The sequence below is a fragment of the Schistocerca americana genome, chromosome 3 (genome assembly GCF_021461395.2).
Source record: "Schistocerca americana isolate TAMUIC-IGC-003095 chromosome 3, iqSchAmer2.1, whole genome shotgun sequence".
NCBI lineage: Eukaryota > Metazoa > Arthropoda > Insecta > Orthoptera > Acrididae > Schistocerca > Schistocerca americana.
This window is the reverse complement of record NC_060121.1, coordinates 420,815,182-420,837,851: the sequence shown is the minus strand read 5'-3', so window position 1 is coordinate 420,837,851 and position 22,670 is coordinate 420,815,182. Positions and strand designations below refer to the sequence as shown.

General features: G+C 43.2%; 1 protein-coding gene across 3 annotated transcripts in view; it reads left to right on the top strand.

The window, feature by feature from the left end:
• LOC124605670 (protein arginine N-methyltransferase 7-like) overlaps nt 1–22,670 on the top strand; it is a 134,311-nt gene that overhangs the window by 61,183 nt on the left and 50,458 nt on the right. For all 3 annotated transcript variants that reach the window (XM_047137516.1, XM_047137515.1, XM_047137514.1), the window contains one exon: nt 18,405–18,634. In XM_047137516.1, the coding sequence (XP_046993472.1) occupies nt 18,405–18,634 (230 nt within the window). The remainder of the gene's footprint in view (nt 1–18,404; nt 18,635–22,670) is intronic.

The window sequence follows — 22,670 nt, the reverse complement described above, 5'->3', positions numbered from 1 at the left end:
TTGGGTCCCTGGCGAAGGGTGTGGTTCAGTTGTTCCAGTCCAGGGTGGTATTGGGTGGCAAAGGGAGGGTGGTGAGAAGACTGGGGATGCAAGGGGAAATGGCATGGAAGATCTGTTTGTGGACTAGGTCTGGGGGACAGTGCCTGACTGTGAGGACCTTGGTGAGACACTCAGCATACTGGGAATGGCAGCCGTTGAAATGCAGGTACTGTTTGTAGTTCGTGGGTTTAATACGGAAGAGGCATAGATGAAGTTGTCAGAGAGTAGGAGATCAATGCCCAGGAAGGAGGCATGCTGTGTTGAAGAGGACCAGTTGATGCGGATGAGAGAGGTGGTGTTGAGGTTGTGAATGAATGAAGGAATGGCACCTTGGCCCTGAATTCAGATCATGAAGATAACATGAATGAACCTGAACCAGTTCAGGATTTTGGCGTTTTTGGGAGGCTAGGAAGGTCTCCTTTAAATGGCCCATACACAGGTTGGCATAGGAGAGTGCCATTCGAGTGCCCATGGCTGTGCCACAGATTTGTCTGTATACCTTTCTTTTAAAGCAGAAGTAGTTATGAGTTAGGATAAAGTTAGTATAGTGGATCAGGAATGAGGTAGTGGGATTGAAGTATGAAGGACATTAGGGAAGATAGTGCTCAATCGCAGTGAAACTATAGGTATGAGGGAATTTGTCATGTAGGGACGTGGCGCAACAGTGACTAGTAGGCATCCAGGAGGTAAAGGGGTGGGGATTGTCACGAGTTGATGAAGGAAGGGGTTGGTATTTTTGATGTGGCAGGCTATATTACAGCAGTTGATTGGAACTGTTGGTCAGTGAGGGCCGAAATTCTTTCAGTGGAGCAACAAAGCAGCATTCAGGATTGGTGAGTTTGTGGATTGTGAGGAGTCTGTATAAGATGGGTGTGCGAGATGCCATAGAGGTGAGGAGGGAGAAGGTTTCAGGGGAGAGATTTTGGGAAGGGCCCAAGACTTTAAGCAGTGATTGGAAGTTACATTGGACTTCTGAGATGGAATCACTCTGGTATAGTTTAAAGGTGGGTGAGTCAGATAACAACTTTCTGCCAGGTAGTCACTGTGATTCAGAACAACAGTGGTGGAATCATTATCTGCAGTTAGGATGATTAGGAAAATGAGGTTGTCTAAATGTCGCTGTCCATATTAAACCCACCAACCACCAACAGTACCCTCATTTCAACAACTTTCATCGCTTCCACAACAAAAAATCGCTCCCATACAGCCTTACCATCTGGGGATGGCATATCTGCAGTGACAAGAACCACCTTGCCGATTATGCTGAGGGGCTCACTGAGAACTCATAGTTTGGTAATTTTCACATCTGTGAACACCTGCTTTCTTTGGGATTGGAATTATTATATTCTTCTTGAAGTCTGAGGGTATTTCACCTGTCTCATACATCTTGATCACCAGATGGTAGAGTTTTGTCAGGACTGGCTCTCCCAAGGCTGTCAGTAGTTCTAATGGAATGTTGTCTACTCCCGGGGCCTTGTTTCGACCCAGGTCTTTCAGTGCTCTGTCAAACTCTCCATGCAGTATCATATCTCCCATTTCATCTTCATATACATCCTCTTCCATTTCCATAATATTGTCCTCAAGTACATCGCACTTGTATAGACCCTCTATATACTCCTTCCACCTTTCTGCTTTCCTCTCTTTGCTTAGAACTGGGTTTACATCTGAGCTCTTGATATTCATGCAAGTGGTTCTCTTTTCTCCAAAGGTCTCTTTAATTATCCTGTAGGCAGTATCTATCTTACCCCTAGTGATATATGCCTTTACATCCTTACATTTGTCCTCTAGCCATCGCTGCTCAGCCATTTTGCACTTCCTGTCGATCTCATTTTTGAGACGTTTGTATTCCCATTTGCCTGCTTCATTTACTGCATTTTTATATTTTCTCCTTTCATCAATTAAATTCAATATTTCTTCTGTTACCCAAGGATTTCTACTAGCCCTCGTCATTTTACCTGCTTGATCCTCTGCTGCCTTTACTATTTCTTCTTTCAAAGCTACCCATTCTTCTTCTACTGTATTTCTTTCCCCCATTCCTGTCAGTCGTTCCCTTATGCCCTCTCTGAAACACTGTACAACCTCTGGTTTAGTTCTTTTATTCAGTTCCCATCTCCTTAAATTCCGACCTTTTTGCAGTTTCTTCAGTTTTAATCTACAGTCCATCACCTGACCAGAAATCCTGTGTCTCCTGCCATCGAACTTTACTAATTCCCACTATATCTAACTTTAACATATCCATTTCCATTTTCAAATTCTCTAACCTACCTGCTCAGTTAAGGGATCTGGCATTACACGCTCTGATCCATGAAATGCTTGTTTTATTTCTTCTGATAATGACACCCCCTGAGTAATAGCCTGGAGATCTGAACTGGGGACTACTTTACTTCCGGAATATTTTACCCAAGAGGATGCCATCATCATTTAACCACAAAGTAGAGCAGCATGCCCTCAGAAAAAATTACAGCTGTATTTTCTCCTTGCTTTCAGCTTTTCACAGTACTAGCACAGCAAGACCATTTTGGTTTATGTTACAAAGCCAGATCAGTCAATCATCCAGACTGTTGCCCTAGCAACTATTGAAAAGGCTGCTGCCCCTCTTCAGGAACCACATGTTTGTCTGGTGTCTCAAGAGATACCCCTCTGTTGTGGTTGCACCTACGGTACAGCTACCTGTATTGGTGAGGCACGGATGAGAGGGTACATGATGATATTGCAGTGATTACAAAACTGAGTCAAATCTACAAAGGACTTGGCAGTGTGAGCCCACTTATCAGTATAGGGTTGCACCTCTCTGTCCTCGGTGCACTGATTCAGTTGGGAAGAGTGTTATAAAGATGATGTATCCTCGCTTAAGACAATATGGCTCAGAGCTGTTTTACTCGTCCTTGATGTACTGGCACTGTGACAGAGTTGGTATTCCCGTGGTCCTACATGTTCTGTAAGGGAGTGATCTCGTGGTCTTTCTGGTCATGGGAGTATCTCAGTATCACACAGACAATTCATAGAGACACATTCTACCTGTGGACGAACATTGTCCTGTTGAAAAATGGCACCACGAGACTGTCGCATGAGAAGTAACAGATGAGAATGGAGGACGCTCGTGACATATCATTGTTCCATCAGAATTCCCTCTTTGACTATCAGCCATGAGCTGAAATCATACCTAATGTTTTCCCCCACCATGACACCAGGAGTAACACTGCTGTGTCTCTCCCAAACATTCGAAGAATATGACCTGTCCCCGCTGATGATGTCCTGGTCAAGGTTCCACAGCAAACAGCCATTTGTTTTGTAGGATTAATGGGATGGTAGTTCCCTGTTTGGCTGCTGCTAGTCTCCAATTGTTGGTTCATGATGACATGGAATGTAGAAAGGAGTTCATTACTTGTTCTCTGACGGCAGGCACAGACATGTGTTTCCACGGGCTTGGTGCACACTACGGTGACTCGTGTGGTAGTCAGAAGTGGTTGACTGGAACCTTGATGATAAGTATGGCTGCCCTCATGTTGCATCCAAATGCCCAACAACTCTAAATATTGCATAATTCAACCATCTGGCCAAATAGAGACAACAAGAAGGCCCTTTCAAATGATGTCAGTTGCTGATAATACCATCTGTGTCTTCACAGTAATCATTCAGCATCTTACACTGTTTACAACCATTATTCCCTACAAGGTTGGTAAGAACACTAACTCAGTCAGGTCTAATGCACTCTTATGGCTGTTGTACCTGTCATAAAGAATTGCGGCTCTTAATCATTTACATACCCATCAATTGTGTGCACGTGTGGGAAGTTACATTATCATCTGACCATGTATTCTGGGTGCTTCACTTATTTTGTCTGGCAGTGTGCATTTCAATTGAAATTTTATGCTGAGACTCCATGTCATGTGGGAAGTAAAACTTAAAATAAACTGATAATCAATATGTACTCTAAATCATCCAAGAAGAAGACTGTAGGATATACTGTGGGAGAAATACTGCTATACATTAGAAGAATTCATGTAAGATGAACTTACAAATAAAAAAGGGTGTAACTTAGATTTGTTGACTAACAGTCTTCCATAAAAGAACTGCAATGTCTAGTCACATTAATGTGAACACCTGTCAAAAGCTTGGAAGGTACCAACAGGGATGTGGTGTCATATTGATTCCAATGACCTGGGATGCGCTAAGTTTCTCAGTTGAGGATCCATGGCACAAACAGCCAATCTAGGTGGTTCCACAAATTCTTGACTGGGTTTAAAGCTGGGGAGTTTGGTGGCCGTGGGAGTATCTCCTTGTGCTCTTCAACCATGCACATACAATGGGAGATGTGTGACGTTTTGCATTGTCTTGCTGGTAGATGACGTCGTGCTGAGGAAAAACAAAATGCGTGTAGAGGTGGACACGGTCCTCAAGGATAAATGCATACTTCAGTTGGTCCATTGTGCCTTCCAGAATGACAAGATCACCCCAAAGAATTCCACAAAAACATTCCCTAGACTATGCTCCTTCATAGTTGCATGTTGTTTGCATTCAAACATTTCACACCATACACACCACTGTTGGCCTGTCTGATGGAGCATAAAACATGATTTATCTGAAAAAGCCACCTGTCGCCACTCAGTGGTTGTCCAGTTGCGGTGTTGGTGAGCAAAATCCAGCTTTCATTGTCAATTAACAGCAGTCAGCATTTCATTGTCAGTGAACAGCAGTCAGCATGGGAGTGTGAATCGGGCACCTGCCGCAGAGGCTCACATGCAGCAACATTCGCTGAACGGTCATTGAGGAGACATTGTTGGTTCATCTGGGTGGTCATTGCTCAACAGTTGCACGTTTATTTGCCGGTACACATATCTGCACCCATCATTTCCCCCTGTCTTCTATAGCCTGTGGCGCAACACAGTTGCCAGTTTGGATGGCACCATTTTGCAATGCAAGGAACATTTGAATCATGGTGGTTTAAAAACCAAGCCATTTTAGAAATGCTTCTACCATTGGCCCAAAAGCCAATGGCCCCCAGCGGGTTATGGGGTTAGAATTGGCCCGCAATATTCCTGCCTATTGTAAGAGGCTACTAAAAGGAGTCTCCAATGTTTCAGCTTTTCTGTGATGGTTGTCTCTCAGGTTTGACCTCCATCTTTTCCAAATTTTTGTTGATAGTGCAAGCCAATTGGGGAAGGATGCCTTACGCAGTGTTTTTTGTTTGTCCATCATGCACCAAGATCTTGCATGCTACTTATTGTCATGTAGCGGGCTTTGCACCCAATGTCTTATGGATTGCCTACTTCTCGTCTCCTGTGCTGTCCCATGCTTCACACCTACAACAATTCTGGACCATTTCAGCACCTGAAATCCAGCACGGTAGCAAGTCCGTCACTGTGGGGTTGTCATGTACCCTCTTGGTGATATCTCCCTGAAAAGACAGGATTCGCACTGCTGATGCCAGCGCTGAGACCTCCCGGCTTATGCCAACAAGTAGGTGCCCATCCTTTATGGGGCACTAAGACTCCCAGCAATGGCCATCCCACCAGGTGGCCCATGCTGAGGCTGGGTGGCACCAGTGAGGAGAGCCCCTGGTCGGAGTGGGTGGCATCAGGGCGGATGACCTGCAATGAAACGGGTTAAATTGAATCAAGCTGGTGGTCGCTTGACCCCGGCTGTCTCAAACGGAATAAGGAATGGTTTTGGTGCTGTGACCTATGATTTCCGATCATTCCCCTCCCTGGCCACACCTTTGGAGGACTGTAGGGTGACCAGGTTTCGCAAGCTGTATTCACCTCAGTACCAAGTTTGCAGCAGGACTGATGAAGCGACCTTTCAGGCAACGAAGCCACAGTTTTTTGTCGACCATCTTGAATATAGGTTTCGGGAAGTGGCAGCATTGTCCAAAATGAGCAGCGTGTCAATTTTGATCCAAGGAGCCTCCCCAGCCCAGTCGTGGGTGTTGCTCTCCTGTGACAAGCTGGGTGACATCCCTGTCACGATTACACCCCATAAAAGCCTTAACATGGTCCAGGGTATTATTTTCCATCGTGGCCTCCTTTTGCAGTCAGATAAAGAGCTACATGCCAACTTAGAGCAACAGGGTGTCCACTTCGTCCTGCTCCATGCCCGAGCCCAATGCCTTATTCGCCAACAGAAGCAGGATTGCTGGAAAAGATATGTCACCACCGTACACATCCATACCTCTCCATCGCAGGTTTGGATGAAGATTAAGCGACTCAATGGATATCAGACCCCCATCAGCGTACTTGGGCTTTCCCCGAATGGAGCAGTCTCTACTGAATCAGACACGATTGCAGAACTCTTAGCAGGGCATTATGCTCAGAGTTCCACTTCTACGATTTACCCGCTGGCCTTCCGCTCCCTGAAAGAGCGGTTGGAACATCGGATCCTTTCATTCCATACACGCCACCCTGAATTGTACAATGCTCCATTCAGTGAGTGGGAATTCCAAAGTGCTCTAGCCGCTTGCCCTGATACGGCTCCCAGGCCAGATTGCATCCACTATCAGATGCTCAAACTCTTCTCGGTGGACTGGCAGCGACACCACCTAGACCTTTTCAACCGTGTCTGGGTTGAGGGTGAGTTACCATCACTTTTCAACCGTATCTGGGTTGAGGGTGAGTTACCATCACAATGGCGGGAAAGCATTGTCATACCAGGGTTGAAACCTGGCAAGAACCCATTGGAAGTGGACAGCTACCACCTCATTAGCCTCACCAACATTCTGCGCAAGTTGCTTGAACGCATGGTGAGCCAGAGGTTGAGTTGGATACTTGAGTCTCGGGGCCATCCGGCTCTGGCTCAGGGTGGGTTCCATAAGGGCTGCTCTGCCACCGATAATCTGGTCTGCTCAGAGTCTGCCATCCGTACAGCATTTGCCCGCTGTCAGCATCTGGTAGCCGTCTTTTTGACATGTGGAAGGCATATGATACAACATGGCAACATCACACCCTCACCACGCTTCCCGATTTATATTCAGAATTTTCTGTCGCTTTGTTCCTTCCACGTGCAAGTCGGTTCCTCCCATAGTACCTCCTGAGTTCAGGAGAATGGGGTCCCACAAGGCTCTGTCTTGAGTGTCTGCCTCTTTTTAGTTGCTATCAATGAGCTAGCTGCAGCTGTGGGAACGTCTGTATCAGCTTCTTTGTATGCTGATGACTTTTGCCTGTACTACAGCTCCACTGGAGTTGCAGTTGCTGAATGGCAGCTGCAGGGTGCTATCCACAAGGCACAGTCTTGGGCCGTAACGCATGGCTTCCAGTTTTCGGCCACCAAGACTTTCGTCATGTGTTTCTGCCAGCTCGCACTGTTCACTCTGAGCTACAGCTTTATCTTGATGGTGAGCCTCTTGCTGTGGTGGAGGTGCATTGGTTTTTGGGATTGATTTTTGATACCTGGTTGACTTGGCTCCCTCATATTCGGCAGCTTAAACAACTGTGCTGGCAGCATTTTAACACTCTTTGTTGCTTGAGTCACACAAGCTGGGGGTGCCGATCAATCTACCCTTCCACGACTGTATCAGGCGTTGATTCATTCCCGTCTCGATTATGGGAGTATGGTACAGCATCGCCTTCCGCATTGCAGTTGCTTGACCCCTTACTTCACTGCGGGATCCGACTCGCACATGGAGCTTTCCGCACAAACAGCTTACTTGTGGAGGCTGGTGTCCCTCCATTGTGGATCCAGCACCAATGACCACTGGCCGCTTATGCTGCACATGTTTGTAGCTTGTCCGGGCATCCAAATTACTGTCTCCTGTTCCCCAACTTGGTTGTTCATCTTACAGAACGTTTGCCCCAGTCAGGGTGTACCATTGTGGTTCACGTCCAGTCTCTTCTCTCTGGGATTGGGTTTCTCCTTCTCCCACCTTTCTGGGCCCATATCCCTATAACCCTGTGGTGTGTGCCCTTACCATGCCATCTGCTGGATTCGGCACAAGGCCCGAAAGACTGAGTCCCTTCTGATGCCCTCTGCCAATGCTTTCTTTCCATCCTTGTCATGTTTCACAGCTCTGACGTAGTCTATACTGATGGTTTGATGGTTGCTGGTTGAGTTGGTTGTGCTTTTACTCTTGGGGATCGATCTGAATAATGCTCAGTGCTGGATGGCTGCAGTATTTTCACTGCAGAGCTGGTAGCCATCTCTTGTGCCCTAGAGTATATCCGCTAATGCCCAGGTGAGTCCTTCATTATCTGCAGTGACTCCCTGAGCAGTGTACGAGGTATCATCCATTGTTTTCCTTGTTCTTGTATGGTGATGGCTGTCCAGGAGTCCATCCATACTCTTGCCCGTTGCGGCCGCTCTGTGGTTTTTGTGTGGACCCCGGGTTATGTCGGCGTCCCCGGTAATGAACTTGTTGACAGGCTGGCCGAACAGGCTATCAGTGAACCAGCCCTGGAGATTTGGCCTTTCGGAATGTGATCTCCAGTCAGTCTTGTAGCAGAAAGTCCTTGGTACCTGGGGTGATGAATGGCACACCCTACCTTCACCCAATAAACTTCGGGTAATCAAGGGGACTACAGGTTTGTGGCACTCCTCCATGTGAGCCTCCCGCAAGGACTCAGTTGTTCTCTGCCAGCTATGCATTGGCAACACCTGGCTGGTGCACGGTCATTTACTGCGCCGTGAGAACCCACCTCTATGTCGCTGTGGATCAGCATTGACAGTGGTCCACATCTTGTTTGACTGTCCACTTTTAGCCGCACTCAGGCAGATGTTTGCACTGCGTGGTACGCTCTCTGAACTTTTAATGGATGTCGCTGCAATGGCAGGCTTAGTTTTCAGTTTTATTCAAGCAGGGGGCTTTTATTGCTGAATCTGAAGGTTTGTCTCTTTTGTGTGCTGAGTATGGCCTTTAGCCTACGGTTTTCAATTGTGGTTTTTTTAGTGTGTGTCTTGGTGGTTGCTTGCTTTTTCGCTTCCATGGTTGGCCAACCACTGTAAAACTCTGTGTGCTTTTAATTCCTCTTTTCTGCTCTTTGATTGTGTCTTTCTTATTCTGTGCTGTCCCTTGTCCTCTCCATTGCTTGTTTTTATCCCTTGTGGATGTTTCATGGTCATGGAAAAAGGGACCTATGGCCTTTGAAGTCTGGTCCCTTCAACCCCACAAACCAACGAACCAACTGAAAGCCAATGATCATGGCCTTTTGGATGTGAGACGAACCGCTCCATTTCCATATTACTATGACGACTGCTCTGTTTCTCACATTCCCTTAACATGCTTTACATACCCTCTCCTGCCAGAGCTGCCACTTGTCTGTGAGTGGTTCTTGTACATTGACTTCATACAAAGGCATTGGTCACATTAATGTGTCTCTACTATGTATTTTAGAGTTTGGTTACTGTTACTGGAACTCCTAACATACTCAAAATGGTGAAGTTTTATCTTTTTTTTTTTTCTCTGTCTCATGCGTATTAATAAAAAGATTTAAAAATTTACACATAGGCTAACAAATTATGGAGTAGCTGATTTTATGGGATATCAGAAAAATGTCAACCACCCGCCCCGTAAACCATGGACTTTGTCGTTGGTGGGGAGGTTTGGGTGCCTCACTGACACAGGTAGCCATACTGTAGGTGCAACCACAATGGAGGGGGATCTGTTGAGAGGCCAGACAAACATGTGGTTCCTGAAGAGGGGCAGCAGCCTTTCCAGTAGTTGCAAGGGCAACAGTCTGGAAGATTGACTGACCTGGCCTTGTAACATAAACCAAAGTCTGATCTGGCCTTGTAACATAACCCAAAGTGACTGTGGTGGTACTGTGAACAGTTGAAAGCAAGGGGCAGCTGTAATTTTTCCTGAGGGAAGGAGCAGCTCTACTGTATGGTTAAATGAGGATGGCATCCTCTTGGGTATAATCTTCTGGAGGTAAAATAGTCCCCCATTCAGATCTCTGGGCTACTACTCAGGAGGATGTCATTATCAGAAGAAATAAAACTGGCATTCCATGGATCAGAGCGTGTAATGTCAGATCCCGTAATTGGGCAGGTAGGTTAGAGAATTTGAAAAGGGAAATGGATGAATTCGCAAAGTTTGATGGCAAGAGAAACAACTTCTGTTCAGGTGAAAACAGGGTTATAAATATAAGAACCAAAAAGAGGTAATGCAGAAGTAGGTTTAATAATGAATAAAAAAGTAGGAATGCAGATAAGCTATTATGAACAGCATAGTGAATGCATTATTGTATCCAAGATGCACATGAAGCTCACACCCACCACAGTACTACAAGTTTATATGCCGACTAGCTCCACAGATGAGGATGAGGATGAGACTGAGGAAATGTATGATGAGATAAAAGAAATTATTCAGATAGTTAAGGGAGACGAAAATTTAATAGTCATGGGAGACGGGAATATGAAGAGGAAGCCGTCTGGTAGAATTTTGCACAGAGCAGAATTTAATCATAGCTAACACATGATTTAACCCTTAACTACTATGGTCATTCACAGGAACACAATTACTATGGAAGGGTCTCACAGACCACATTTTTCTATTTTGTATATCAAACCAGAATTTTGCTGAGTATATATAGTTTCTTGACTTCCAGTCATTCATTACACTTCTTAGAGGTGGCTTTTGTAGAAATTTGATTTTTTTTAAACACTGCGGTATTTTAAACACTTTAACAATTAAAACAAAGCGACATCTGGAGTATATTTTTATTTTATGAGTTACGAAAATAACAGCAAATAGTTAGCTCTCTACTCACACACAGATTTTCATCAGAGGAATTATATTACAAATTTGCAATATAACTAGGTGGAAAAATCCGACATGACTTACGATAAATTGTGTGCGAAGTCAGCTTTCAGTTTACGACTCACTTTGCAATGTAGAGCGAATATTTCAGTCCATAAATCTATGAATGGAGAAACTTTGCCACCATTTTACTTCTAAAATTACAAGTAAAAACTAAATACTTGTTCTCATGTGCCACTGAATCATACTTTAGTCAATTTCCACCTGCAAACACTTCACGCAGACCTTCCTGTAACACTCCAAACAAATCAGAACACCACGCCGTTGACATGGATATCTTGTTTTCCTCTTCAGACGAGGAGGGCAAGAGGTGCACGTTTTTCGATTTTTGAATTCTTCTTTTGGTGTCTGAGGCTCATCTTGCAAGTGAAGACATCTCTCTCACATAACACACATTGCACGGAAGGCCCAGCTTTCCCCGCCACGGAGAAACAGTAGCATGCAATAAAAATGTGGCATGCAAACACTATGGTACGTCTGTGAGACCTTTCAAGGCTAATAATTATGAAACAAAGAGCACCAACAATGCAAGAATGCTGGCACATGTAGCGTGACAGCCAATAGGAAGGTACATGGAAGAGTGCATTTGGCTTTGCAGGGGTGTGAGAAATATCTCGTTACAAAAATCAGTAGCGGTCTGAGAGACGGTCGATAGTAGTTAAGGGTTAAGAATCATGAAAGAAAATTGTGTATGTGGGAGAGATCTGGAGACACCAGAAGGTTTCAGATTGATTATACATGGTGGTCCATTGATCGTGACTGTGACAAATATCTCACGAATAAGCGTCAAATGAAAAAACTACAAAGAACGAAACTTGTCTAGCTTGAAGGGGGAAACCAGATGGCGCTGTGGTTGGCCCGCTAGATGGTGCTGCCATAGGTCAAACGGATATCAACTGTGTTTTTAAAAAATAGGAACCCTCATTTTTGACCTGTGGCAGCGCCATCCAGCGGGCCAACCATAGCGCCATCTGGTTTCCCCCTTCAATCTAGACGAGTTTCGTTCTTTGTAGTTTTTTCGTTTGATGCTTATTTTGTGAGATATTTGGCCTGGTCACTATCAGTGGACCACCCTGTATAATGGTAAGACAGAGATTTTGGAACCAGGTTTTAAATTGTAAGATATTTCTAAGCACAGATGTGGACTCTGACCGCAATTTATTGGTTATGGACTATAGATTAAAACTGAAGAAACTGCAAAAAGATAGGAATTTAAAGAAATGGGACCTGGATAAATTGAAAGAACCGGAGTTTGTAGAGAGTTTAAGAGGGAGCATTACAGAATGACTGACAAGACCAGGGGGAAAGGAATGCAGTAGATGAAGAATGGGTAGCTTCAAGAGTTGAAATGGTGAAGGCAGCAGTGTGTCAAATATGTAAAAAGATTAGGGGTGGTAGAAATCCTTGGATAACACAAAAGATGCTGAATTTAACTGATGAAAGAAGAAAATATATAAATGCAATCAATGAAGCAGGTGAAAGGGAATAAAAATGTCTTAAAAATGAGATTGACAGGAAGTGCAAAATGACTAAGAAGGAATGGCTAGAGGGCAGATGTAAGGAGGTAGAAGCACGCATCACTAGGATTAAGATAGATGCTGCCTACAGGGAAATTAGAGAGACCTTTGGAGAAAAGAGAACCACCCTTACGAATATCAGGAGCTCAGATGGAAAACCAGTCCTAAGCAAAGAAGGGAAAGCAGAAAAGAGGGACTATACAAGGGAGATGTACTTCAGGGCAATATTATGGAAATGAAAGTGGACATAGATGAAGATGAGATGGGAGATAGGATGCTGCATGAAGCATTTGACAAAGCACTGAGAGACTTAAGTTGAAACAAGGTCCCGGAAGTAGAGCACATTCTATTAGAGCTATTGCTAGCCTAGTCGAAATAAGGCCCAGGGAGTAGAACACATTCTGTTAGAGCTACTGCTAGCCTTGGGAGAGCCAGCCATGACAAAATCTTCCATCTGGTGAAAAAGATGTATGAGACAGGTGAAATACTTTCAGACTTAAAGATGAGCATAATAATTCTAATTCCAAAGGAAGAAGGTGTTGACCAGTGTGAAAATTACCGAACTATCAGTTTAATAAGTCATGATAGCAAAATCTGATAGAGATTTTTTACAGAATAATGGAAAAACTGGTAGAAGCCGACCTTGGGGAAGATCACTTTGGATTCTGGAGAAATGTACAAACACATGAGGCAATACTGACCCTATGACTTCTCATAGAAGATAAGTTAAGGAAAGGTAAAACTGCATTTATAGCATTTGTAGACTCACAGAAGGCTTTTGAGAGTGTTGACTGGAATACTCTCTTTCAAATTCTAAAGGTAGTAGGGGTGAAATACAGGGAGCAAGAGGCTATTTACAGTTTGTACAGAAACCAGATGGCAGTTATAAGGGTCGAGGGGCATGGATGGGAAACAATGGTTGAGAAGGGAGTGAGACAGTTTATAGCCTATCCCCAATTTTACTCAGTCTGTATATTGAGCAAGCAGTAAAGGAAACAAGACAAATTTGGAGTGTGAATTAATGTCCAGGGAGAAGAAGTAAAAACTTTTCTGTTTGCCAATGGCATTGTAATTCTGTTAGAGACAGCAAAGTACTTGGAAGAACAGGTGAACAGAGTGGACAGTGTTTTGAACGGAGGATATAAGATCAACATCAACAAAACTAAAACAAGGGTAATGGAATACAGTTGAATTAAATCAGATGTTCCCGAGGACATTAGATTAGGAAGCGAGACACTTAGAGTGATAGGTGAGTTTTGCTATTTGAGAAGCAGAATAACTGATGATGATCAAAACAGGGAGGATATAAAATGTAGACTGGCAATAGGAAGAAAAACATTTCTGAGGAAGAGAAATTTGTTAACACTGAGTGTAGATTTAAGTGTCAGGAAGTCCTTTCTGAAATTATTGGCAGTGGGTGTAGCTGTGTATGGAAGAGAAACATGGGCTATAAACAGTTCAGACAAAAAGAGAAGAAAAGCTTTTGAAATGTGGGTGCATCATGTAACTAATGAGGAGGTACTGAAAAGAATTGGGGAGAAGAGAAATTTATGATATAACCTGACTAGAGGAAGGGATCAGTTGGTAGAACACATTCTGAGAGATCAAGGGATCAGCAATTTAGTACCGGAGGGAAGTGTGGGAGGTAAAAATCATAGAGTGAGTCAAGGAAATGAATACCGTGAGCTGATTCTGAAGGAAGTAGGTTGCAGTAGTTACTCGGAGATGAAGTGACTTGCACAGGATAGAGACTGAAGACTACAACAACAACACCAGAAGAATGAATTATGTTGTAAACATGAAAAAGCTCTGTACAAGGTGTTTGTCATCTTTGTAGAATGCTAACCGGAAGCAAATGCAAAAACTGTCATTTTCAGCACTATTCTGTCGCTGCAGATAAGGTGCCTGGATTGCACAAAAAAGTAATAATCTTCAAACATCTGCCTACATGGTGCTTAACAGTAGGAAAACTGGGAGATTTGAAGTGCTGTTGGAACATTTATCCTCTCAACCACATTCGAAACAATCTAATCTACCTTATTCAAACAATGGAAAATCCAGGATGGAATATAACAATACGAGAGAAAGAAAGTTGCTACTCACCATATAGCGGAGATGCTGAGCCGTGATAGGCACAACAAAAACATTCACACAATCATAGCTTACGGCCATTAAGGCCTTTGTCAGCATTAGACACACACACAGACACACACACACACACACACACACACACACACACACACACACACACACACTCAAGCAAGTGCAACTTGCACACACATCTGCAGTCTCAGAGAACTGAAACTACACTGCGAATAGCAGCATCAGTGCATGATGGGAGTGTCGACTGGGTGGGGGTAAGGAGGAGGCTGTGGGAGGGAGGGGGAGGGGTAGTATGGTGGAAGTGGCAGTCAGTGAAGTGTTTTTAGATGGTGGGTAGGAGGGAAGGTGCGGAGGGGGGAGGGGGTAAGTAGCGGAAAGGAGAGAAATAAAAATAAAAGAAATTAAAAGACTGGGTGTGGTGGTGAAATGACGGCTGTGTAGTGCTGGAAATGGAACAGGGAGGGAGCTGGATGGGTGACGACAGTGACTAACGAAGATTGAGGCCAGGAGGGTTACGGGAATGTTGGATGTATTGCAGGGAAAGTTCCCACGTGCACAATTCAGAAAAGATGGCGTTGGTGGGAAGGATCCATATGGCACAGGCTGTGAAGCAGTCATTGAGATGAGGGATATCATGTCTGGCAGCGTGTTCAGCTACAGGGTGGTCTACTTGCATTTTGGCCAAAGTTTGTTGGTGGCCGTTCATGCAGACAGACAGCTTGTTCGTTGTCATGCCTACATAGAATGCAGCACAGTGGTTGCAGCTTATCTTGTAAATCACGACTGGTTTCACATGTAGCCCTGCCTTTGATGGGATAGGTGATGTTAGTGACCAGACTGGAGTAGGTGGTGGTAGGAGGATGTACGGGACAGGTTTTGCATCTAGGTCTGTTACAGGGATATGAGCCATGAGGTAAGGGATTGGGAGCAGGGGATGTGTAAGTATGGACAAGTATATTGTGTAGGTTCAGTGGATGGTGGAATACCACAGTAGGAGAAGTGGGAAGGATAGTGGGTAGGACATTTCTCATTTCAGGGCATGATTAGAGGTAATCGAAACCCTGGCAGAGAATGTAATTCAGTTGCTCCAGTCCCGGATGGTACTGAGTTACAAGGGGAATGTTCCTCTGTGGCCGGACTGTGGGACTTAGGGAGGTGGTGGGAGACTGGAAAGATAAGGCACGAGAGATTTGTTTTTGTACAAGGATGGGAGGATAATTACAGTCAGTGAAGGCTTCAGTGAGACCCTCGGTATATTAAGAGAGGGACTGCTCGTCACTTCAGATGCGACGACCACAGGTGGCTAGGCTGTACGGAAGGGACTTCTTGGTATGAAACGGGTGGCAGCTGTCGAAGTGGAGGTATTGCTGGTGGTTAGTAGGTTTGATATGGACGGAGGTACTGATGTAGCCATCTCTGAGGCGGAGGTCAACATCTAGGATGGTGGCTTGTTGGGTTGAGTACTACCAGGTGAAGCAAATGGGGGAGAAGTTATTGAGGTTCTGGAGGAATGTGAATACGGTGTCCTCACCTTCAATCCAGATAGCAAAGATGTCATCAGTGGATCTGAACCAGGTGAGGGGTTTAGGATTCTGGGTTTTTAGGAAGGATTCCTGTAGATGGCTCATGAATAGGTTAGCATAGGATGGTGCCATGCGGGTGCCCATAGACGTACCCCGGATTTGTTTGTAGGTAATGTCTTCAAAGTAGAAGTAATTGTGGGTGAGGATATAGTCGGTCATGGAGACTAGGAAGGAGGTTGTTGGTTTGGAATCCATAGGGCATCTGTAAAGTTAGTGTTCGATAGCAGTAAGGCCATGGGCATTATGAAATGTTAGTGTACAGGGAGGTGGCATCAGTAGTGACGAGCATGGCACCATGTGGTAAAGGGAGAGGAACTGTGGAGAGTCAGTTGAGGAAATGGTTGGTATCTTTTATATAGGAGGAGAGGTTCTGGGTAATAGGTTGAATGTGTTGGTCTACGAGAGCAGAGATTCTCTCAGTGGGGGCACAGTAACCGGCCACAATGGGGCATCCTGGGTGGTTGGGTTTATGGAAAGTGGGAGTGCAGGGAGTAGTAGGGGTAAGTAGAGAGGTGGACTCTGGGGAGAGGTTCTGGGATGGGCCTAAGGATTTGAGTAGTGACTGGAGATCTTGCTGGATTGCTGGAATGGGATCACTGTGACATGGTTTGTAGGAGGAAGCATCTGACAGCTGACGGAGTCATTCTGCCATGTAATCCTTGCGGTTCAAAACTACGGTGGTGGAGCCTTTGTCTACAGGTAGGATTATAAGATCGGGATCAGTTTTTCTGCAGATGTAAGGTTAGTATGCATGCTGAGGGGTTTGGGGAATGATGGTGAGGCAAGGTTTGAGGATAAGAAATTCTGGAAAGTTAACAGGGGGTGGTTTGGAGGCAGTGGGGGTGGATCATGGTTGGATGGAGGAGTGAACTGAGTTAGGCAAGGTTCAATTTTGGTCTTTAGTTGAGTCTGATTGGTCGGGTTGGTGGCGAAAAAGTGTTTCCACTGTAGGGACCGGGAGAAAGAGAGGTCTTTAACTAGTCCTGCATGGTTGAATTTGGGAGTGGGGCAGAAGGTGAGGCCTTTGGAAAAGACTGATATTTCTGTGGGTCTAAGGCTTCTGGAGGAAAGGTTCATGACTGTGTTGCGGTTCTGTTGAGGATTTGAGTTCTGTGTGGTGGTGGGAGGGAGTTTCGGAGGGTGGGATAAGTGTAGTAGGTCTACAAGACAAGGTTTGTCAGCTATGAGGGGGCGTGGGGGAAGTTTGGAGGTTGTTGTAGAAGTGGTGGACAGTGGTGCTCTGAGGTGGGAGTAGGAACTGAGCAGGATGGAGAGCTTTTTGAGGTGGCATTGTGCACATTGCTCAAGTTCCTGGAGGGCAAGAGTTTCAGTGTGTGTTATGGGTTCCAGGAATCTGGGGTTACATGGCAAGAGAATTTTGCAGATGGAGAGAAGGTACTGCAAGGAGGATCGGGCTTTGTTGATATGGTTTTGCAGGACTATGTTGGTGAGGGCTAAGGATTGGCGGAATCTGAACAGGTGGAGGTCAGATATGGGTAGTTTGATGGTAAGGCCATTAGGGGAGATTTCAAGAAAAGTTTCCTTATCCCTAGCCAGATCCCAGTCCCACATACTGTTCCTGCGTTGTTACTTGGCTCATGAAATCCCCCCTAATGGGAGGACGTTTCTGCAGATGTGGAATGAAACAAAGTGTGATCCGTGAGGTGTTCGAACCTCATGAGCAAACAAAATGTGAACTGTGAGGTGTTCATCGTAACTTCCAGCTTAGCGAGCTGCATAATCTTCATGATCAAATTTGTGAAACATCAGAATGTGGTATACTTTTTTCTTTAGCATAAAGTTTAAAATTTTCAAAATCATTGGTTTTGCCACATCTAACACATTGCTTAAATGACGAGTTGATGCAATCGGTATGTTGTGCCATTTCTAATTTAATTGGCATCAGGTCAGTGCACATGGGAATTCAAGCAGATTGCCAGAGACAGTGTTTCCTCAAAGAAACAAACACAGCTTTTGCTCACCTAGCTTAAATTTATCACTTCCAAAGAAGGCACATTTTAACTGATAATGAGCATTTGAGGAAATGGTAACTCATGGAACCACCAATCTCTGTGCATTACTGCATGTTAGTGCTTACAAGTTCTTCAATACGAATGCACAATGATATAATTGACTAATGTCAATGCTAATTAAATTGGAAGGGGGAACATGTCGAATTTTTTCTTAACAATTATTTCTCAGCACAACCTACCCTGATACACCCTTGAAGGCTTTTGAGACTTTCTGACCTCCCTGTATACATTAAGTCACAGATGATAGACTACAATTAAATTTCAGATATAATCACAATTAACATGATAAATAATTCCAATAGATAAACTACATCCATTAAATGTATATTTCATTCTTTGGAAGCACTCATTAATCATTAATGTTTATTCATATTTCCAGAAAGACTGCATTGTAGTTCCATCATTGGCCATTATTTATGCACAAGTGGTTGAAAGTGATTTTGCAAATGGATGGAACAAGTTGAGTGACTGGTTCGAAAATGGTGTAAGCATACAAACACCTAAACGCCATGCTACCTGTCCAGGAGCTGCAGCTGTGCATGATATACAACTGAGCCAGTTTTCACAGAAAGAATTCACAACTATAGTTGCACCAACACGTGTATTGAGGTAAGACAGAGAAAGACAAAAGTCACCATAATTACTTAAAGGGATTTTGTTGTTACATAATTACCGACATCAAGCTACTTATAAGATTGTGTGTTTCATAATCTCTGTAAGTTAACTTTATTTTGCAGTTGACCGTCACCTGTTTCATTTGGTGTTAAGGTATAAATGTGTTCTTTAGTGACCACAGATCTTGGCTTTCTAATTATGACTAATTATCTGAATTTAAAGTAAGTCTGACAATATTAATGGTGGAAGAAAAGCATCTACTTTCCAGCCCCAACCATGAAACAGAAGTAACATAAATAGGGATGACAGACCCATAAGTAGAAAACATGTTAACCTTCAAGTTTCATGGAAAGGTACATGAACAAAGAGTTAATTATTGTAATACGGGTTTTTGAAGTTGAATTCTCCCTCAGAAAACACTGCTATAGCACAGCCACACAGAGCTACATCCCCAGTGTGACACAGTTCGGCCAATAGAGATGTGAGGAAAATTCATGTTCAGCATAAAGGAAGTGGGGGTGGGGGTCATGCAAAACACTTAAACTATCTGATGGAGTAAATTAAAACCAAATTAAATCATGCTTTTATAAGTACAGGCAAGTATGTATAACTTCCAGAAGATGGTATTCTAAGTCACATCCGGCTGTGAGAAACAGGCGACGAGGAAACTTTAATTCATTTAAGTCCTTGAAGAGTGAAGACTCATGAGGATATGAAGAAGAATCAAGTGCTTATGAGAAGAGAAGTGTATTTTGTCTCAGGAGCACATGTAGTTCGTTGTCAGACTTGTAATCTGGATTAGTGAAGGCGGCAGAACAGAAAATGCAATGTATTATTTTGCAGAGCTAAATGATAGGTTGACTGTAGTTACTCTCTTTATTTTATCATGCAGACCATACTACATTTTTTCATAACATGAAACATTATGAAATTAGCCAAAAAAGTCATCAGTGATTCATTTCATACTTTGTGAATAGTGAGCAGAATGTCATTCTCCAGCGTAATCAAATAGGAAACATGACTGAATCTGATGTAAAATGAAAGTATTTCAGGCTTCTATTCTAATTGCATTGGTTTTCTTAATATATGTCAGTGACCTACCAAAATGTTTATTTTTGCAAATAACACGTCAGTGTGAAAAACATGAAATGGAAAGTAATTGATGGGCTAAATAGGGCAGTAGGTAACATTAATTCATGACTTATGAATGAGGAATATAACTGCAGCAAGCTCCAATCCATAGTCTCTGCCACTGAACTCTCATAATAAGGGAGTGCTAGTACCATAACATGATTAAATAATCAATGCAGTTAAACATGTTATTTTCTTAGGATTGAAGACAGAAGAGAAGCTGCCTTGCACATCACACACTTGAGGAGCTTTTACAGAAACTGAAAGCTGTCAGCTTCACTTACGAGAATGTTGTACAATATCATTGACTTAGAAATGCAAAAGACTGTTGATTTTTCTTATTTTTGCCCTGTTATTTCTTATGATAACCATGTTCTGTGGCAATTCTGTGCATTCACAGTGACTATTTTTAACCCTGAAAAGAATAGTCAGGGCATTGCTCAAATGTCTTGAAAGTTTAACTCTGCCTTTTTTGTATGTATGTTCAATAATTGTATTTGTAATTAATAATATCTGGTGTAAGGAGTAATCCTCGTTCTGCCAGAGGCATTATCAAAAAGGACAGACTGGACAGAGGTTCAGGGCACCCTTTTAACCTTGAATTGAGAAACTGCCCCTGAAAGGCAGAAGAATCAGCAATGATCAACAGCATGAGGATGCAGAAGGCAGTGGAAACCACTGTCTGCAAGGGGCCCCAAAAAGGAATGTGACTATGAGAAAAAGATTGAATCACTAATGGAAGGGTAATGTCTTATGAGTGTGGAATGTTGGAAGTCAGAATACGACAGGAAAGCTAGAAAATCTGAAAAGATAAATGCAAAGGTTTAATCTAGTTTTAGTGGGGACAGTGGAGTAAAATGGAAAGAAGATAAAGATTTGAGTTCAGATGAATATAGGGGAATATCAACAGCAGCAGAAACTAATGTAAGGGTGAAGGATTTGTCATGAATAAGTTGATAAGACAGAGAGAGAGAGAGAGAGAGAGAGAGAGAGAGATAGTTAATGTGAACAGTTCAGTGATAGCATTATTCGTATCAGAACTGACAGCAAACTAAAACCAACAACAATAGTTTAGTTGTACATGGCAACATCACAAAGCAGGAGATGCAAGTTAGAGGAAGAGTATAAGGTACTGAAAATAGTATGAGGTGCTGAGAACCATAAGGGCCCAAAAGCACATTCAGTCAGGCCCATTTGAAACTGAATATCTACATCTAGACTCCGCAAACCACTGTGAAGTGCATGGCAGACAGTAAGTCCCCTTGTACCAGTTATTAGGATATCTTTCCACTCCTTTAACATATGGCATGCAGGACGAATGGTTGTTCAAATGCTTCTGTGCGTGCTGTAATTATTCTAATATTGTCCATATGATCCATATGTGAGTGATATCCAGGGGATTGTAGTATATTCCTAGAGTCATCATATAAAGCCAGTTCTTGAAACTTCGTTAGTAGATTTTCTCAGGATAGTTTACCTTTATTTTCAGGAGTCTTCCAGTTCAGTTTTTTCCGCATCTCTGTTGCGCTGTCCCACAGGTCAAACCTGTGACCTTTCGTGATGCCCTTCTCTGTATATGTTCAGTATCCCCTGTTAGTCCTATCTGGTACAAGTCCCACGCATTTGAGCAATATTCTAGAAATGGTAGCATGAGTGATTTGTAAGCAATCTCCTTTGTAGACTAATTGCACTTTCCCAGTATTCTACGAATAACCAGAAGTCTACCACCTGCTACACCCGGATGTTTGTATGAGTTGTCTGATTTGAACAGTGACTCACTGATATTATAGTTTTATGTTTTTTCATTTTCTGAAGTGTACAGTTTCACATTTTTGAACTTCAAATTTACATTTTTGAACTTGCCAATCTTTTCACCACTTTGAAATCTTATCAATATTTGACTGAATATTTACGTAGCTTCTTTCAGAGAGTACTTCATTATAGGTAATTGCGCCATCTGAAAAAAGTCAGGTTACTATTAGTTATGTCCACAACATCAACAGCAAGGGTACCTACAAACTTCCATGGGGAACACTCAAAGTTGCTTCTGCATTTGATGATGACACTCTATTCAAGATAACATGCTGTGTCCTTCCTACCAAAAAGTCTTCAGAAGAGTCACAAATTTCACTTGCTACCACATATGATCAATAAGTGTGGGTGTGGTACTAGTCAAATGCTTCTCTGAAATCAAGAAATACTGCATCTGCCTGACTTTGGTCCAAAGCCTTCAGTATGTCATGTGACTAAAGTGCAAGTTGGGTTTCACATGATTGATGTTTTCAGAATGCATGCCGGTTGGCATGGAGGAGATTCTGTTTGAGATACCTCATTATGTTTGAGTTCAGAATATGTTCTAAGATTCTCCAACAAATTGATGCCAAAGATATTGTATCTTAGTTTTATAGATGACTTCTACTATCCTTCTTGTAGACAGGTATGACCTGTGCTTTCTTCCAACTACTGGGCACTGGTGCCAACACCCTCCGTCCCCAAGGGATCTATGATAGATTATAGATTACAGTTAGAAGAGGGGCTAACTCAGCCACAACTTGATTGTAGAGAGAGATTCCGTCGGGCTCTGGAGCTTTGTTCAATTTTAACAATGTCAGTGCTACAAGGATTAAATTGGCACAATTCTCCTGTGTTTTCCTTGGTAAAGGAACACTTGAAAACAGAGTTAAGCATTCCAGCTTTCACTTTGCTACCTTCAATTTCAGTTCCTGTCTCATTCACCATGGACTGGACACTATCAGTTGACAATATTCTGCTGTGGTAGTCATTGAAGGCTTCACACATTGCTTTCTTGACAGCCAAATGTGTTTCATTCAGCATCTATTTATCTATAGACCTATGCTTTGTTTTGCACCTATTATGCAGTAGTCTCTGTTTGTTTAGA